At 40.0% G+C, this 15874-nt stretch overlaps 1 protein-coding gene across 3 annotated transcripts in view; it reads right to left on the reverse strand.

Annotated features, from left to right (window-relative positions):
- Window positions 1-1118: 1118 nt before the first annotated feature.
- Window positions 1119-15874, reverse strand: part of LOC134215247 (regulator of G-protein signaling 17) — a 106070-nt gene continuing 91314 nt past the window's right edge. For all 3 annotated transcript variants that reach the window (XM_062694467.1, XM_062694466.1, XM_062694468.1), the window contains exon 6: window positions 1119-3582. In XM_062694467.1, the coding sequence (XP_062550451.1) occupies window positions 3492-3582 (91 nt within the window). In that variant the 3' untranslated portion in view covers window positions 1119-3491. The remainder of the gene's footprint in view (window positions 3583-15874) is intronic.

Below are 15874 nucleotides of genomic sequence, written 5' to 3' on the forward strand. Positions count from 1 at the left end.
TAAAATCGATTCGAGCACGATTTAGGAAATTAAATAGTTTTATTTTTTTTTATCTTTATAAAGGAGACTTTTAGCCCAAGGCTGGCGTCTATGATGGATTTAATTCTCGATTAAATCAATTCCTCATCTTGAATTTTTAAAATTTTGTTTTTCGATCTTCTTATCATTTTAGATTGTTCAACATATTTAGAGATTGAAAATTCTCATTCAATGCAGACTCATTGCATTTTTTTTATTTTCAGGGTTTATTTTTCATTTTCTGTGAAAGAAGTTTGATAAACATTTTAGAGTATATCATTCACCACTATACTGCCGTATCAATCATAGTTGTCCCATGTCGCTTTCTTACAATGCCAATCCCACTGTGCTAGCGGTTATTTCTATATCGGACATCATGGCTAGGCTTGCCAGCAATCCTTTCTAGTTCTAAAATCCATCGATGGATTATTTTGTTGGCCAGCAGGGTAGCAAGAAGGCCATCAACTAAAAACGACAAGCGACAACTATGCTTGGGACAGCAGTATAACCTTCTATTGAATAACATTAGTTATGGAAAATACTTTTTACTTACTTTTAGGAAAATACTGAACTACAAATAATGATAAATAAATGACTCATCAAAATGACTAATTTTTCAGTATATTTTTTTATAAATGTTTAGAAATTAAGTTTAAACAAGTTGTTTGCCTCGGGCTGAAAGTCTCGATAATAAAGACAAAAAAAAAGTTTAAACAATGTATTGAAGTTTATACAGTCGACTCTCTACATCTCGATGTTCCATATCTCGATATGGTTTTCTCGATCGCTTCAATCTACATACACTTTTGCTTTCTACATCTCGATATCCTCCATATCTCGATGTGTTCTGGTCATATTTTGTTTAGGATTTTCTTTCTTTTTTTTCTTCAAATTTTTAGACTACTAGACCACATTTGGGTAATAACAAAAACATAAAAACAAGAAATGACATTTGTTCTCTTGTCGTTTTTCATAGCAACGAGCTTTTTTTCGATCTAGTTCCCATTTTATTTACCTTCCATTCCTCGATCTCTCCTTATATCGATGGTCCCTTTAATATCGAGATGTAGAAAGTTGACATCAAAAACTTTTCGTAATCTGAGTACCTCGTTTGAAGGCGGTCTTGGACGTTAGAGGGTTAAAAAGCAACAATGCGTCAAACTTGGGATGAGATCGTTTCCAAACTGGCGAATGGGCACGGCACCTTTTTTCTATGTGTTCTATGTTATATTCGTAACACATTTTGAAAATCCGCATTGGATGTCTCTCGCTCAAGAAAGTCTAATCCAACATGTTACCAACAACTCGCTCCAAAATGTGTCTATACCAACATAAAATTGTTAGAAAATTATTTTTAGTGGAATGTCTTCTTCGAGACACTGAAGACGGCCTTACTGTTGAGGTCGAAATACGTATCTGTCATGATACAATTAAGTGGTGGAATTCAATGGGATTGTATTAACTCGTCTTATAAAATTGTTGAAATATTTGAAAAAAAAATAGTTTTAAAAAATATAAACATTATTTTCAGTAAGAATACTGATGTCAAATCTTCGGCAAAAACTTTGCTGTAGTCCAAAGAAATGGTATAAATAATATTTTTTTTATGATCCGCATAGGAATTTTGCATGTTTGGAAGGATGAAAAAAATCCTACTTTTGACTGAAACTTTCTGTTAAAAATCAATATAAATATTGTTGATTGCACATAAATATGAGATACACGAACATTTCGAACCCGAGCTACACTCTTACGGGTATGAAGGATGCTTTTTACGTATTATTCGTTGGTTTCGTTGGGGAGCAATTGGCTAATGTAATACCAGCAAATACAATAAAAAAGAGCGGAGAGAAGTACTTATTAGACATTTAAAGACAGAATCCTTTTCTGTCGAACTTCATATTAGTGTACGTTTCGGTCTGGAATCTTGCCATAAACTAGTGGAATTAAATGGCGACTTCGTACTTGTTCCTCTCTCTCTCTCTCCCTTCTTGTATTTTCCTCGTTTTCAGGACGATGTCTGCTAATCGGTTATTCCTAAAACAATACATACTTGTTCCTACTGCGCACCAATGATATTTTTGACTAGAATATTTGACTGTTTGATGTTCTGTTTTTTTTTGTTTCATATATTTAACAATAGAGCGCGTTCTATAAAATCGAATAGGCCTTCATTTAAGTATAACAAAAAAGTATAGATAGATTTGAAAATTGAGCTAATCAACATTGGAATAAAAACTAAACGAACGTAACAATTCACAGTTTGTATCAAAAATAGAGAACTTTCAACAGTCAGCAAATCTATGCCGCCATAAACGGTGTGGTCATTTCCAGGCCTACAGGGAGTTTGAGGAAAAAACCGCCGGTAATACTTAAAGGTTTCGACAGAACACAGACTGCTTCGAAGCGATTCTTCCCCCTTTCACTATTTGTATTTGTTTCCGCTAAAGGTTCCGATAGGTAGTTAGATAAACTCTCATCTAATAAGGTCTTAGGTGTAAATTTGTGCTGCTCGTTACACATAAAGTGTTCATTCTAACGTTCGACAACGCCTGATAATGGATATTTCCTCTGACGATCTCGTTCGGGTGAAAATAATGGCTCTTTAAATCTGTGGGTGCGCATGACTCGAGAGAGTGGATTCCATAGTGTTCTGATGTGTTCCTTTTTCGTGTGATAAGTTTTCTGTAGTCTAAAAAGTTGAATCTTTAACCCGAAATGAATGAAAATAAGAACTTTCAAGGTAAATAGTGGTAAGGTGTAAGGAGAAATAATTTCCCTTAGCTTCATTGTCGTTTGTTTCTTAGTATAAAACTGAAATCCTGTCAACGTCTCTTGTTATATTTATGTATATGTATATATAATTTGTCTTCTCTTTTTTTTGGCTATTGATTACATCGTTTATGCTCTCTGCTCTCTGCTTGGGGTTATTTCATTTCATTTTATTATGTGTGTTTTCAATTGTTTTATCAACGTCCATCTATAATTTACAATAATGCTAAAATGATCAGTGAATTACATTTATCATATCTGTAATTCTCCCTCCTAACGGCTCCTAACCTCTCGGAGGGAACACTATTTCGATCCATTTTCGTCATGTTGTATAATGTTTATATAAAATTTTAATTTATTTGCCTTTTTTGTTGTTTCTTTTTTTTTTTCAACAATTTTATCTGCGTTCTTTAATTTTTATTAACTAACCATAGTTATCTATATGGGTCGCATTATTCTCATGATCGCATTCAAGTTCCGCCTCGTGTTTATTGTTTAAAACTTCGATTAATGCTTGTTAATATGTTGATTTCACTTCGGATTTTAGAGCTTCCATGCATGATGCTGTGTCGTGACCCATCCTATACCGTCAATTAATTACCGCGTAACGTTAGATTTAAATAAATTACATTTCTGTCCGTTGTCCACTGCTCCCCCAAGCTGGGCCCGTCAGCTGTGGCCCGAATCGCCGCCGCCTCACCCTAATTACTAGGACTTTCCGCCGTGGAACCAGACGCCGATACTCCATCGGGTATTTGTGCCAGGGTTTTGAATTGTGGTGAGTTTATAAATCTGCAACGAAAAGATAGGCGGATATATCAAGAGAAAACCGGTGGAAATTAACTTCAAATAATTTTCGCTTGTTGTGCCGCTAGCGATCTAACGGTGCACGGCTCGCCTGCCGGAAAATTATAATACCCAGAAGAAATGCCCAAAACAGGCTGGGAAGGATCCGCTCGCCATAGTAATTAGATACGGGTCGGTGGATCATAATCAAAGGGAACAACTGGTTGGGTGAAAATCGGTGCTTGCTTAAATATGATTCGGTTTGGGTGACTACAAAAAAATAATCTTTCGTTTTTTGGGTTAGGATCGTGACCTCAAGTTTGGTTTTAGATTCTGATTTTTTTATGGCATATCTAGAGATAAGTCAATTTGTCTTTCTAATTAAATTGGATTGTTCCACATCATGGATGATGATGTTGATTTAGCTAAACATACTATGTACATTTTTAGATATTCTATTGAGCATAATAAATGTTAATACTTGGTGTTGCGTTGCAACGGGCACAGACAAACAAATTTCCGATTTCTTAAACGTATATTTCCTGATGATGAAGACGTTAAAAAAATCCTAAAGAATAGAACTAAAATACAGAATTGTTATCCATAATATTACAAGTAAATATTCTTCTTTAGGCTATTAATCCAATTATCTTACGGTTAGTGTTTGTTATCCGAATAATTGCGGTCTGATTGGTAGTGATGTGGTAATAATGAAGAAGGATTTTGGATATATTAACACATATCCTTGTGATCGGCTGACAACTAATAGAATATTGATGTTAGCAATATTATACAGTGAAGGTGTGATTGAACTGTTCATGTGTAATATACTAACCTTCGCTCTAAATAATCGTACTATCCACTTAGGTTTAATTTATCTTGCCGTTTAACTTTAGTTAGGATTAATCAACGTTTTCACTTATTCAATTTCTATTAACATTTATGATTTAACTTAGATTTAAGCAATATTTAAGTAGAAATTAAAACTAACAATAGTACTGTGTAGTTTCATTCACGACTGATTTGCATGTCTTCTGTCATTTTATCGTATTGGACATATGTGTTTCCATATCGTTCCGATAACTGATAAGCAGTGTTGGTAAAATCACTCATAAATCTCAATCAACGAGCTCTCCCGTGCGAACGAAATCGTCCGTGATTTTAAAGGAATGCATCACGCTTGAATTTTTCATGCTAAAACGCATCGTTTCACTCATTTGCCAAAAAATCATTGCAGTTCAAAACCGCATTTAAAAGGAGAACAAGAGAAAACCTACGATGATTCAAATAGATGATTCAACTCATCCATGAGTTTTTAGGTGCTGAGTTGGGTGCGTTTCAACTCACGCTTGATTTGAATCATCCATGGGTTTTGAGATTTTGAGTTTTTACCAACACTGCTGACAAGCAGTCTCGCAAGGTAGATAGATAAAGCAGGCCTCGTACTAACTACACCGTTGGATGTGTGGTGCTTATCAACGAAGCGTTGCAACACGTGGGTTATAGGGCACTGCACGGACTACTTTGTCTCTTTCTCGCTGCAAAGAAATTAGAAAACAACAAGGCCAGTAAACGTCAAAATTTATAAGAAACGAAAGAGAAAGAGATGTTTCCGTGCAGTGCCCTATAAAACACTGCAAGGACTGCTTTGTCTCTTTCTCGCTGCATAGAAATTATAAAACAACAATGCCAATAAACGTCAAAATTTATGAGGAACGAAAGAGAAGAAGATGTTTCCGTGCAGTGCCCTATTAATAAATATAAAAATCTGGTTGATTTAAGAGATCTCAGCAAACAAACGTCAGGGGTCAGCAAACCTTCTTTCGGTGTAAATAGGGGAAGAGGCCCCAAAACGACCACATAACCCCCCCCCCTGGGGACTTCAAACTTGGACTTCAAAGCCGCATATGATACAATCGATCGGGACCAGCTATGGCAGCTAATGCACGAAAACGGATTTCCGGATAAACTGATACGGTTGATCAAGGCGACGATGGATCGGGTGATGTGCGTAGTTCGAGTTTCAGGGGCATTCTCGAGTCCCTTCGAAACGCGTAGAGGGTTACGGCAAGGTGATGGTCTTTCGTGTCTGCTATGCAACATCGCTTTGGAGGGAGTAATACGAAGGGCAGGGATTGACACGAGTGGTACGATTTTCACGATGTCCGTCCAGTTATTTGGTTTCGCCGACGACATTGATATTATGGCACGTAACTTTGAGAGGATGGAGGAAGCCCACATCAGACTGAAAAGCGAAGCTAAACGGATTGAACTAGTCATCAACACGTCGAAGACGAAGTACATGATGGGAAGAGGCTCAAGAGAGGTCAATGTAAGCCACCCACCACGAGTTTGTATCGGTGGTGACGAAATCGAGGTGGTTGAAGAATAATTCTTGTACTCTTGTACTTATAAGTACTTGTAAGTCTTGTACTTCGTGTACTTGGGCTCACTGGTGACCGCCGATAACGATACCAGCAGAGAAATTCGGAGGCCCATAGTGGCTAGAAATCGTACGTACTTTGGACTCCGTAAGACGCTCCTCCGATCGAATAGAGTTCGCCGCCGTACCAAACTGACTATCTACAAAACGCTTATAAGACCGGTAGTTCTCTACGGACACGAGACCTGGACAATGCTCGTGGAGGACCAACGCGCACTGGGAGTTTTTGAAAGGAAAGTGTTGCGTACCATCTATGGTGGGGTGCAGATGGCGGACGGTACGTGAAGGAGGCGAATGAACCACGAGTTGCATCAGCTGTTGGGAGAACCATCTATCGTTCACACCGCGAAAATCGGAAGACTGCGGTGGCCCTGGCACGTAGACATAATGTCGGACAGTAATCCGGTGAAAGTGGTTCTCAACAACGATCCGACGGGAACAAGAAGGCGAGGTGCACAGCGGGCAAGGTGGATCGATCAGGTGGAGGACGATTTGCAGACCCTCCGCAGACTGCGTGGTTGGCGAAGTGCAGCCATGGACCGAGCTGAATGGAGAAGACTTTTATGTGCAGCACAGGCCACTCCGGCCTTAGTCTGATAATAAATGAATAAAATCAACTAGCCATCTTGTTTAACTGATGCATAATGCAAAAATACCCATGAATAGCGTTACAAATAAGACAATAAAGCAGTGTTTGCTTAGCTAGGGCATATTTCCCCCCTTCCCCTACTCTCTCTCGTGCGCTTTGTACCTAACCTAATTTAATTCGTTGCCCGAGCACGTGGTTCCGGCGTTCTGATACTCGTCGTCTAAAAGTTAGACCATGGAGGACGGACTTGTGAAAAATACCCTAGCGTTTCGGTTTCCGCTGAGATCACCAGCACCGTCGTTGGTGGAAACAGCGCGTTTCGGTAAGAATCTTGATGCCGATCTCGATTCTATGGAAACGACTTACAAGATGGTGGAAGAACAGTGTTTGTGTGTCAAGTTTAAAACCCTTGACGCCATGAAAGAAGCACAAGAGCAGATTCCGAAAATCATTGTCTTTCGTTACTCCAATGGTGAAAAGGTTGAGGTAAAAGTGTCCGTGGCAGGATGCCACACGAAATACTTGCGCATCTTTGATTTGCCTCCTGAAGTCCCGGACTCTGAAATCTCAGCGGTCCTAAGCAGATACGATAATGTGAAGAGAATGGTGAGAGAAAGGTTTCCAGTGGATTTGGGACTAAACATGTTTACAGGGGTACGCGGCGTGTACCTGGACGTTAAAAAAGTGGTTCCAGCATCTCTGTACTTCCTAAGCAGAAAAGGTCGAATTTATTATGAAGGCTTAAAACAAAAGTGTTTCCTTTGAAAACCGACTGTCCACAAAAAACTTGAAGAAAAGAAGAAATCAATGACAATTCTTTTGGAGCATATCGAGAAAATGGGACGTCGAATGAAGAAGGAAAATCCGTTTCGCCGATGAAAGATGGCGAAGAAGGAATAAAACAGTTGAGCCAGGATCCTGCCCAGGAGCAGGCTCCCAGCTACTCCGGAGTATTGACTGGGCTTGAGGCAGTAAAGGAGAAGGAGAGCGTGACGGTAAAAATTGTCACGTTGGTTTCTTCACGCAATAAAAGTCCCGCGAAAGATGAAACGATAATGGAAACGGAATCGGATTCGGAGATAGATCTGGGGTAAAACGACGACACTCAACCGGAGGATCGACTGGTGAAACTGACGAGGATAACCCTCCGGGTTTTAAAAAGAAACTCGGTGCGAAGCATTAGATCACATCGGTAGATCATATAGTGCAATAACAAAAGAAAATTTGGTGCGCTCTTTTGACCAAAATGAGTTAAGAGCAACAATTACTAGTGCAAAACAGAAAAAGTCTCCAGGACCAGACGGAATAACCTACGAGTTCTATCTAGTGCATTTCGAGTTAGTTAAACAAGAACTATTGAAACTGTTCAATGTTTTTTTGGATAACTCGCTTACTCCCATGGAAAGCTTTTCTGAGGGGGTCATAACGTTGATACCAAAAAATGGGAAGGCAAAGGATTTGACAAATTTTAGACCGATTAGTTTATTGAACACGGACTATAAAATTTTTACAAAACCCAGATTAATCCACCTAGCGGTGGTGGCGCCTTTCTCGCGCAAAAGGTAATAAATGTAGCCTATACGCTTACACCTCGATGATGTACAAGAAAGGCAAAACAATTACACCGTCTAATGTTATGATAGAAAATTTACACTAGTAGACGACAGATGGCGCTGCCAAAAGTTTCTCGAATTTCCTATGTTCGAATTTTGACTTTCGGACAATTTCATAGTACTATGAAACTGAACGAAGAGCATACTTACGCCTAAATGCGTGCAACACGAGCATCTTTATAGTACGATGAAATTCTTATTGGGAAGCCACGGATAAAATATTCATAGATGCAAGGCATTTTTCATAACACATTATTGTTCTATGTGACTATGTCTCATCACTATTTTAATATTATCTATTTTTTGCAATTTGCAATTATTATGAAATTCAATAGTGATCAACGGCGTTTTAGTCTCTGTCGGATGCAACTTGTTGCAAGAAACTCGGATAAGAGTTTCTATGTGAAAATTTGGCTAATGTTTTTATGGCATTTTGTGCACACACACGCACACACATACACACACACACGCACACACGGACAGACAGACATTTGTTCAGCTCATCGAGCTGAGTCGAATGGTATATAACACTATGGGTCTCCGGGATTTCTATCAAAAGTTCGATTTTGAGTGAAATGATAGCCTTTCGGTACAACTTAGTTGTACGAGAAAGGCAAAAAGTTAGCAAAACGAATTTCGGGACGAATCGGTGAGATCATTGACGAAGGACAGTCTGCAGTGGTTCCGGAAAAATCGTGTGTTGACAATCTTGACATCATGTGAACACTTGTTATTATTGCGCAACAGTCCAAATACAATTTACGTTACTAAGCATAGACCTTGAAAAAGCGTTTGTTGCTGTGCACCATGATCGATTATGAGAGGTAATTGATAAGTTCGGTTTACCACGTCCAGTTTTAAGGGCGATACAAAGCCTGTATGCAGATGCAATGTCAAGGATACTAGTGAAAGGGGTTTTGACGAATAGTATCCAAATTGTAAGGTCCGTTAGACAGGGATGTCCGTTTTCAATGATTCTTTTTGTAATGTACATAGAACCGTTAATTAGGTACCCGTAATGCTGGGTAGACACCTTTACGTGGTGTGTTACGGGATAAGATCTACCACGGTTACATTGCCTAAATAGCTTCAGGCAAATCCTGACCCAACGAATCCCTTCCTCATTATCCAACTCTGTGGTACTTATGAGGGTGTCGCTAAGTCGGTGGCCTCTCATTAAGTAAGTACTACATCAACACTTCCTTCCTCTCCCTAGTTACGGTGCAGATGGACGTGGCCAGGAGTAGTAATCCTCATGCATTGGTGATTTTTGTTTAAGACTGGAATCAAGGAACACTCCCCTTTTTGATTTCTGATAGCATTCTAGATAAGGATCTCAAAAGTAAAACATGAGTATCACTAGTGTCCAATCTACGAATTACACCGTAACAATGCTAATGCTAATGCTAATGTACATAGAACCGTTAATTAGGCAGATATATGCTGAAATCAGAGGAATCTTAATAGAAAATAAATTTGTGAAAATAAGGGCATTTGCTGATGATATAACGATAGTTATTAGGAATGATCAGGAATTTGATCTAGTGTTAAACATAATTAATTAATATTCCTTTTCTGCTAGTATCAAATTAAATTTAAAAAAGTCAGGGTTTATCAGATTTAATAATTGTAAATTAGGTCATCAGAAGGTCTCCGAAAAAAACTGAGTTGAAAACATTAGGTTTGATTGTGGCTCAAAGTTGGAAAGAAGTTCAAGGTAAAATTGTCCAAGGGGTCGTTCAACAATGATGTCACATGTTTTAGGGGGGGAGGGGTCTTAGATTTTGTGACACTGCATATACTAGGTATACAAAAAAGCGTGACAGAGGGGGGTCTGGAAATTTTAAAAAGTAGTGGACGTTATATTTGAATCGTCCCCAAAATCATCAAAATCTTCCTTGGGAAGTGATTTAGGAAAACATAGCAAAAAACTGTATTCCATCTTAAGCAAGCTCTGTTTTGTTCGAAGTGTTTAATGACGTTTATCCAAATAAGGTTAAAATGTCAACTCACAATTTTGCGAATATGGACAACTATTTGCCTGATGTTTGTAAACAACCCGATACAAACAACCATAGGATCAAACAATGTAATAACTCAAGAACACTCTGGAACTGGGTTTCGGATGTACTTAACCTTTTGTCTGTGCTCTGGGGTCAATATGACCTCAGGCCACTTTGAGTGGCTGCCATTTTTTTAGTTTTCAACCGATTCTCCTAATTTTTGGTAGTTTGGTAAAATTCGCCAAGATCTGTCTCTTAGGTGCAACGCTTGAAAAATCTTGAAAACATGCGCTACAGCGTACTTTTTTCAAAAAAACTTACGTTGTCTGTGCTCTGGGGTCAAATTAGCCCCAAATTGAAATTGCTATAACTTTTTAAATGTTTGTCCAACTTTGGATTTTTGGGGCTGTTTAGAAAGATAATTTAATCATCTTTCAGGTTATTCTATAGGTGGGTACATCGCGGGGATGGGTTTTCGTAAAAAAGGGTACAAAAACAGTGATTTTTCATGCTTATTTTACTTATATCTGAAAATCCTACCCATTTTGAACTGCACCTTTTCAAAAAGGTTATGCAGGAGGGCGTGTGCTTTGGCATGAGGCATTGATTAGTTTAGAGCTTGGTCGCTAGGTGGCGGTATATTTGAATTCATTATTTTAGACTACTCAAGTAATTCCGTTATATGGAATTTTTCTCATTGTAAATATTCTTATCGCACAAATTTGAAATTTGTAAAGATGACGTCTTTTGGTGGGAATGGATGGATGTGACGGAATATATTATTAAGAAATTTACAAATAGGTGGCGCTAATGTACTTGCAATATTTTTGCATATTTGAAATATTGCTTTAGCTTGAGATCCCTCATACCTACACCCAAGTTGTATTCGGCAACATTGTTCAGGATGTCCACTACAAAGCGAGCACAAAGTGAGCACTTCTTCCAAGATGCGGGCTGTTATATTTGTTATATTTGAGCTGTTATATTTGAGTATATTGTTCCATGTAAGATCTGATGTATTTTTGTTTGTAGCATTTTTGGTAAACATGAATGTTGTGGAGTTCATCAAAAGTTTTCTTTGTATTCAACCTGCTCCACCGATGCTGCATATAATAGAATGTGTTCACAGAATATTTTTTAGGTCATCCAAGAAAACCCTGGAATTAAGGCCTTTGAGTCTACATGCTGTAATCGTTCGTTGCTTCTGCTCGAGGTTTATGATTAACCGGTGGCTTAAGCGCCACTTCCGGGATCCGGAAGACCACCGGTCGAGTTCTTTTGCCCGACTAACACTCGACTTCTCTCCTCAGGGGTCACTCGAACGGTCGCTGGCTGAAACTTAAAATATTGCCTTGCACCAAGTGCTTCTCCAATTCGGCCACCTCCCAAGTTATGTTACCCTCAAACTCTTCCAACCCGCCAATAAATCCCGGCAGAAATTAAGCAAAGCGAGTAATCAACGTAGTCAACGGAACGGAACGGAAAAGCGAACGGAGTGATCTTTCAGCGATTACTCCAACTAAAAAAACTACTTGATCTTCTTACTTACAATTCATGGGGGTTTATTTGTTTCGGGTTGAACACTTTTGGAATTGGTACGGATATGGAAATGGTTATCTAGATCATGGCCATGTCTACACTCTAGTCACATACCTGCGCAGGTTTTCTTCTTCGTCGACTTGGTGGGTTTCGCCGGCGCGATGGCGGCGAACCGGTTCGGAACGATGGCGTCGAACCTGTTCGTGGCGATGGCGGCGAAGCTATCCTTGACGATGGCGGCGACAGAAGAATCGCCTAGCTGCAGGATGGTGCGCAGCTGATGAGCCCGTGCAAATATGACCGAACTAAATCTGCGAAGTGGGTGGCGGCTGGACGGAAGGCCTTCGATTTCCTCGAGAGAGCTGCGTCGACGGATGTCGCGCTTCCCAGGTCGATTTTTCCTTCCGGACAAGGGCCAACGTACTTCCGCACGGCTTCGCTTTTTACGGCTATGACCGCCCGTGATGAAATGAACCCTCGCCTTTGGTTCCAATCCGGCACTGTGGTACGCAATTAGTGACATATTCTACGCGCCGAGCTCTCCGAACGGTCCGTAGGGTTTGGAACGTTTTGGACCACCGTCGATTGATTAACGATCGACGGTTCACTTTTCACTTCTCTTTTTGACGAAACTTCACCACACTACGTTTCGCTACCCCGAAGGGCGGGCCTTGAGGAGTGCACGGACTCCACAAAAAACTCCTCCAAACTTTAAAACGGCAAAATACCGTAAACCCTTTTCGTTGACTCCGGGTCGACTCCGAAATTCCAGCCCGTACCAAAAAAAAGCGCCACGCGCTGGAAGTCCAACGCGAAACATAAATTAACATTTAAACATACAACGAGTAGTTCGACAAAAAATTACCTTTTTTGGTACACTATAGTATTTAAAATAGAAATTTGCGAGAGTCGGCTACACCGACAACAGAATCAAATTTACAGAACGAACGAAAAAACTAATTACAATCACGTACAAAATCACTCCAATCACTTTTGTTGGAGACGTTACCCCGCATCTGGCAACCATGCCAACTGATGTCTAATACTACGAGACTAAGATAGGGACGAAAGCGTAGCGATAGACAACTACATCCAGACAACGGCAGATAGATAGTTCGAGCAATACTGTGACCACATGCATGGTGTATATTATTCGAGAAAATCTTATTAGCTAGTTAAAATAGCATTTTTATATAAAAGTAAAGTTTCCGTTATCGATATAATCCAAGTGCTAAATATTCGGATGAAGGATCAATCAATTGAATTCAGTATCAGATTAGAGGGAGATATTTTGCATGTTGTATCCAACTGAGCAGGTTAGACGATGATCATAGTGAAACTGTTACTTACTAAAGATCATAAAATATTTCTATAGCAATCCCAGTAAAATCTAAAGAGCCGTTTAAAGTGTATCGTAAAGTTATATTCGTTATTGAATTAGGTATGGCATGAATTTTCCTCTTAAATAATATTCTTACTGATCACCTTCATGTTATAGATCATAACCCTACAGTGAATGTAAGTTTGTTCGATGGATAGAGTTACCAAATAATCGATCCGAAATTGTGAGTTAATCATTCGATAGTAAAAAAATATAACTAAATATAAATAAAAAATAATAAAGTTCTAGCTTAAAGCATCACGCTAAAAGAACGGTTTTGTTATTCCCGAACAAAACTTTAAGAATTTCGTCACAAATGTCGAAAACAAGCTCATCTAATGAAGACTCCTACACCTGCGCTGGATGCGATCGTCCTGATACGGCCGACGATATCGTACAGTGTGATAAATGCACTGCTTGGTGGCATTTCTCGTGTGCTAAGGTCGACGCATCTGTGGCAGATCACTCTAGGTGGATATGCAACAAATGTTTGCCCATTCCCCCGCCGCGATCTACCTCAAACCATACGACGTCCTCGAACCGTAGAGCTCTGCTAGAGATCAGCCTTCAACGGTTGGCAGAAGAGAAAGAGCTACGTAAAAAGCAATTGGAGATCAACATGGAAAAGGAATTCGTAAAAGCTAAGTATGATCTACTGGAGCAGTGTGCGTTGGAAGAAGAAGCTGAGACTCGCAGTGTTCGTAGCAGGATCGAGGAGATTGAAGCTCGAGATCGAGAGAAGCTCGTAACCGAGTGGGTAGGCCAAGTAGCAGCGTCGCTCCCTGAACGTAATACGCTCACTGGCACGAAGACTTCATCCGTTCGTGCGAACATACCTACCAATGTAAACAGAGACGATCTTTTGCCTGGGGAACAACAAACTGCTATAGATGCAATCAAAACCAAAGAGCCACTCAGACTCTCCATGCCAGCGATCGGAGCAACAGATCGATCAGCTGATGACTTCTAATTGAAGGACAGGATTGTACCAAAGCGAGCAGTTGTTATTAAGCGAAACCTGAAACGAGTAGAAGCTGAAGCAAGAAAACTAGCAACAGATGATATCAGTCTACTCAAATCGCAGCTTCAGAAATGTCGAGAAGATTCAATAAACGATCGTCAGGCAATGCAGGATCTTCAAGATCAACTTCGGACATGTCGTTTGGAGTTGCAGCAACGTAATTTAGAGCCACATCCATTGTGGCCATTACGAGATGCGTCGAAAGGAGCAGCTCCCAAAATTAATCGCGTAGGGCGAGACAGTCCAGAATCGTTAACCCAGTCCGACAGGAATCAGATTAGAGTCCCCGAGAAAACAATTCCGGTTAGTAACACTCACGTTTTCAATTCATCGGACCCTTTCCAAGGCCAGCGTATAAACAAGCAGCAGCGCAGTAGATTCGCGCGCTCAACTGATATTGGCAAGGATGTTATCAATCATTTAGTAATTCGCATTCGATCATTTAGTAAACAATAACTCATTCCATAAGCTGAATATCGAAATGTGTTGTATGGTGGACTTCTAGTGCGAAGGTTTTTCTACAACTCAGCCTAATGGTTCGTTGTTTGAATACCACTAGTAACGGAGTTATAGCTCTAGTTTCAGTAACTTAGACTAAATGACTACAAAATTCCAATCATATAGTTTAAGCTACTGCAACTAGCGCTATAACTCCGTTGTTAGTTGAATTCTAACACCGAACCATTAGGTCGAATTGTAGAAAAGCTCCGCACTAGAAGTCCACCATACAACACATTTCGAAATTCAGCTTTTGGAATGATTTATTGACAAACTACTAAATGATTGAACGCGAATTACTAAATGATCGATAACATCCTTGGATATTGGTTTAGCCAGTACTCCACAGCAACAACAGTTAAACTGTCCCAGTCAAGTTGCAGATCAATTGCCTTTGGAGGTACACCGACCATCACCAGAACAACTTGCGGCAAGACAGGTGATGCCCAGAGACCTTCCGGACTTCTACGGTGACCCAGAAGAGTGGCCGTTATTCATTAGTAATTTCCGGAACAGTACGTTTGCGTGCGGATACACTCGAGTGGAGAACCTCGCACGACTGCAACGCTGCATTAAAGGCAATGCACTGAAATCGGTGCGGTACAACCTGCTTGATCCAGATTCGGTACCGGAGGTTATTCGCACGTTGCAAACACTTTATGGGCGTCCAGAAGTGATAATTAGTAAGCTAATCAAGACTGCCCGTGATGCCCCAGCCCCGAAGTCGGAGCGGTTAGAGACCCTCATCGATTTCGGTATGGCTGTCAGAAATTTAGTCAGCCATCTCATCGCCGCTGATCAGCGAACCCATCTATCCAATCCCGTTCTCTTACAAGAACTGGTGGAGAAGCTACCTACCGGTGTGAAAATGCAATGGGCTCAGCATTTAGTAAATTTTCCACAACCAACACTACAAACATTTAGCAGTTTCATGTCGTCTGTCGTTGAGTCTGTAAGCAAAGTAGTTATGTACTCTGGAAACCAAGAACACAAGACAGAAAAGCAAAAATTCAGGGAAAAGGGATATATGCATTCTCACGTAGAGACTGTTGAACCTGATTGTCCACACTCTGTTCAAAAGGATATTCCTAAATCGTGCCTTGTATGTGGTAAAGGTGGCCATCGTGTTAAGGATTGTTACGCATTCAAGAATAGCAGCATCGACAGTCGGTGGAAAACTGTTTCAGCATTAAAATTGTGTCGATGCTGTT

The sequence above is a fragment of the Armigeres subalbatus genome, chromosome 2 (assembly GCF_024139115.2).
Source record: "Armigeres subalbatus isolate Guangzhou_Male chromosome 2, GZ_Asu_2, whole genome shotgun sequence".
NCBI lineage: Eukaryota > Metazoa > Arthropoda > Insecta > Diptera > Culicidae > Armigeres > Armigeres subalbatus.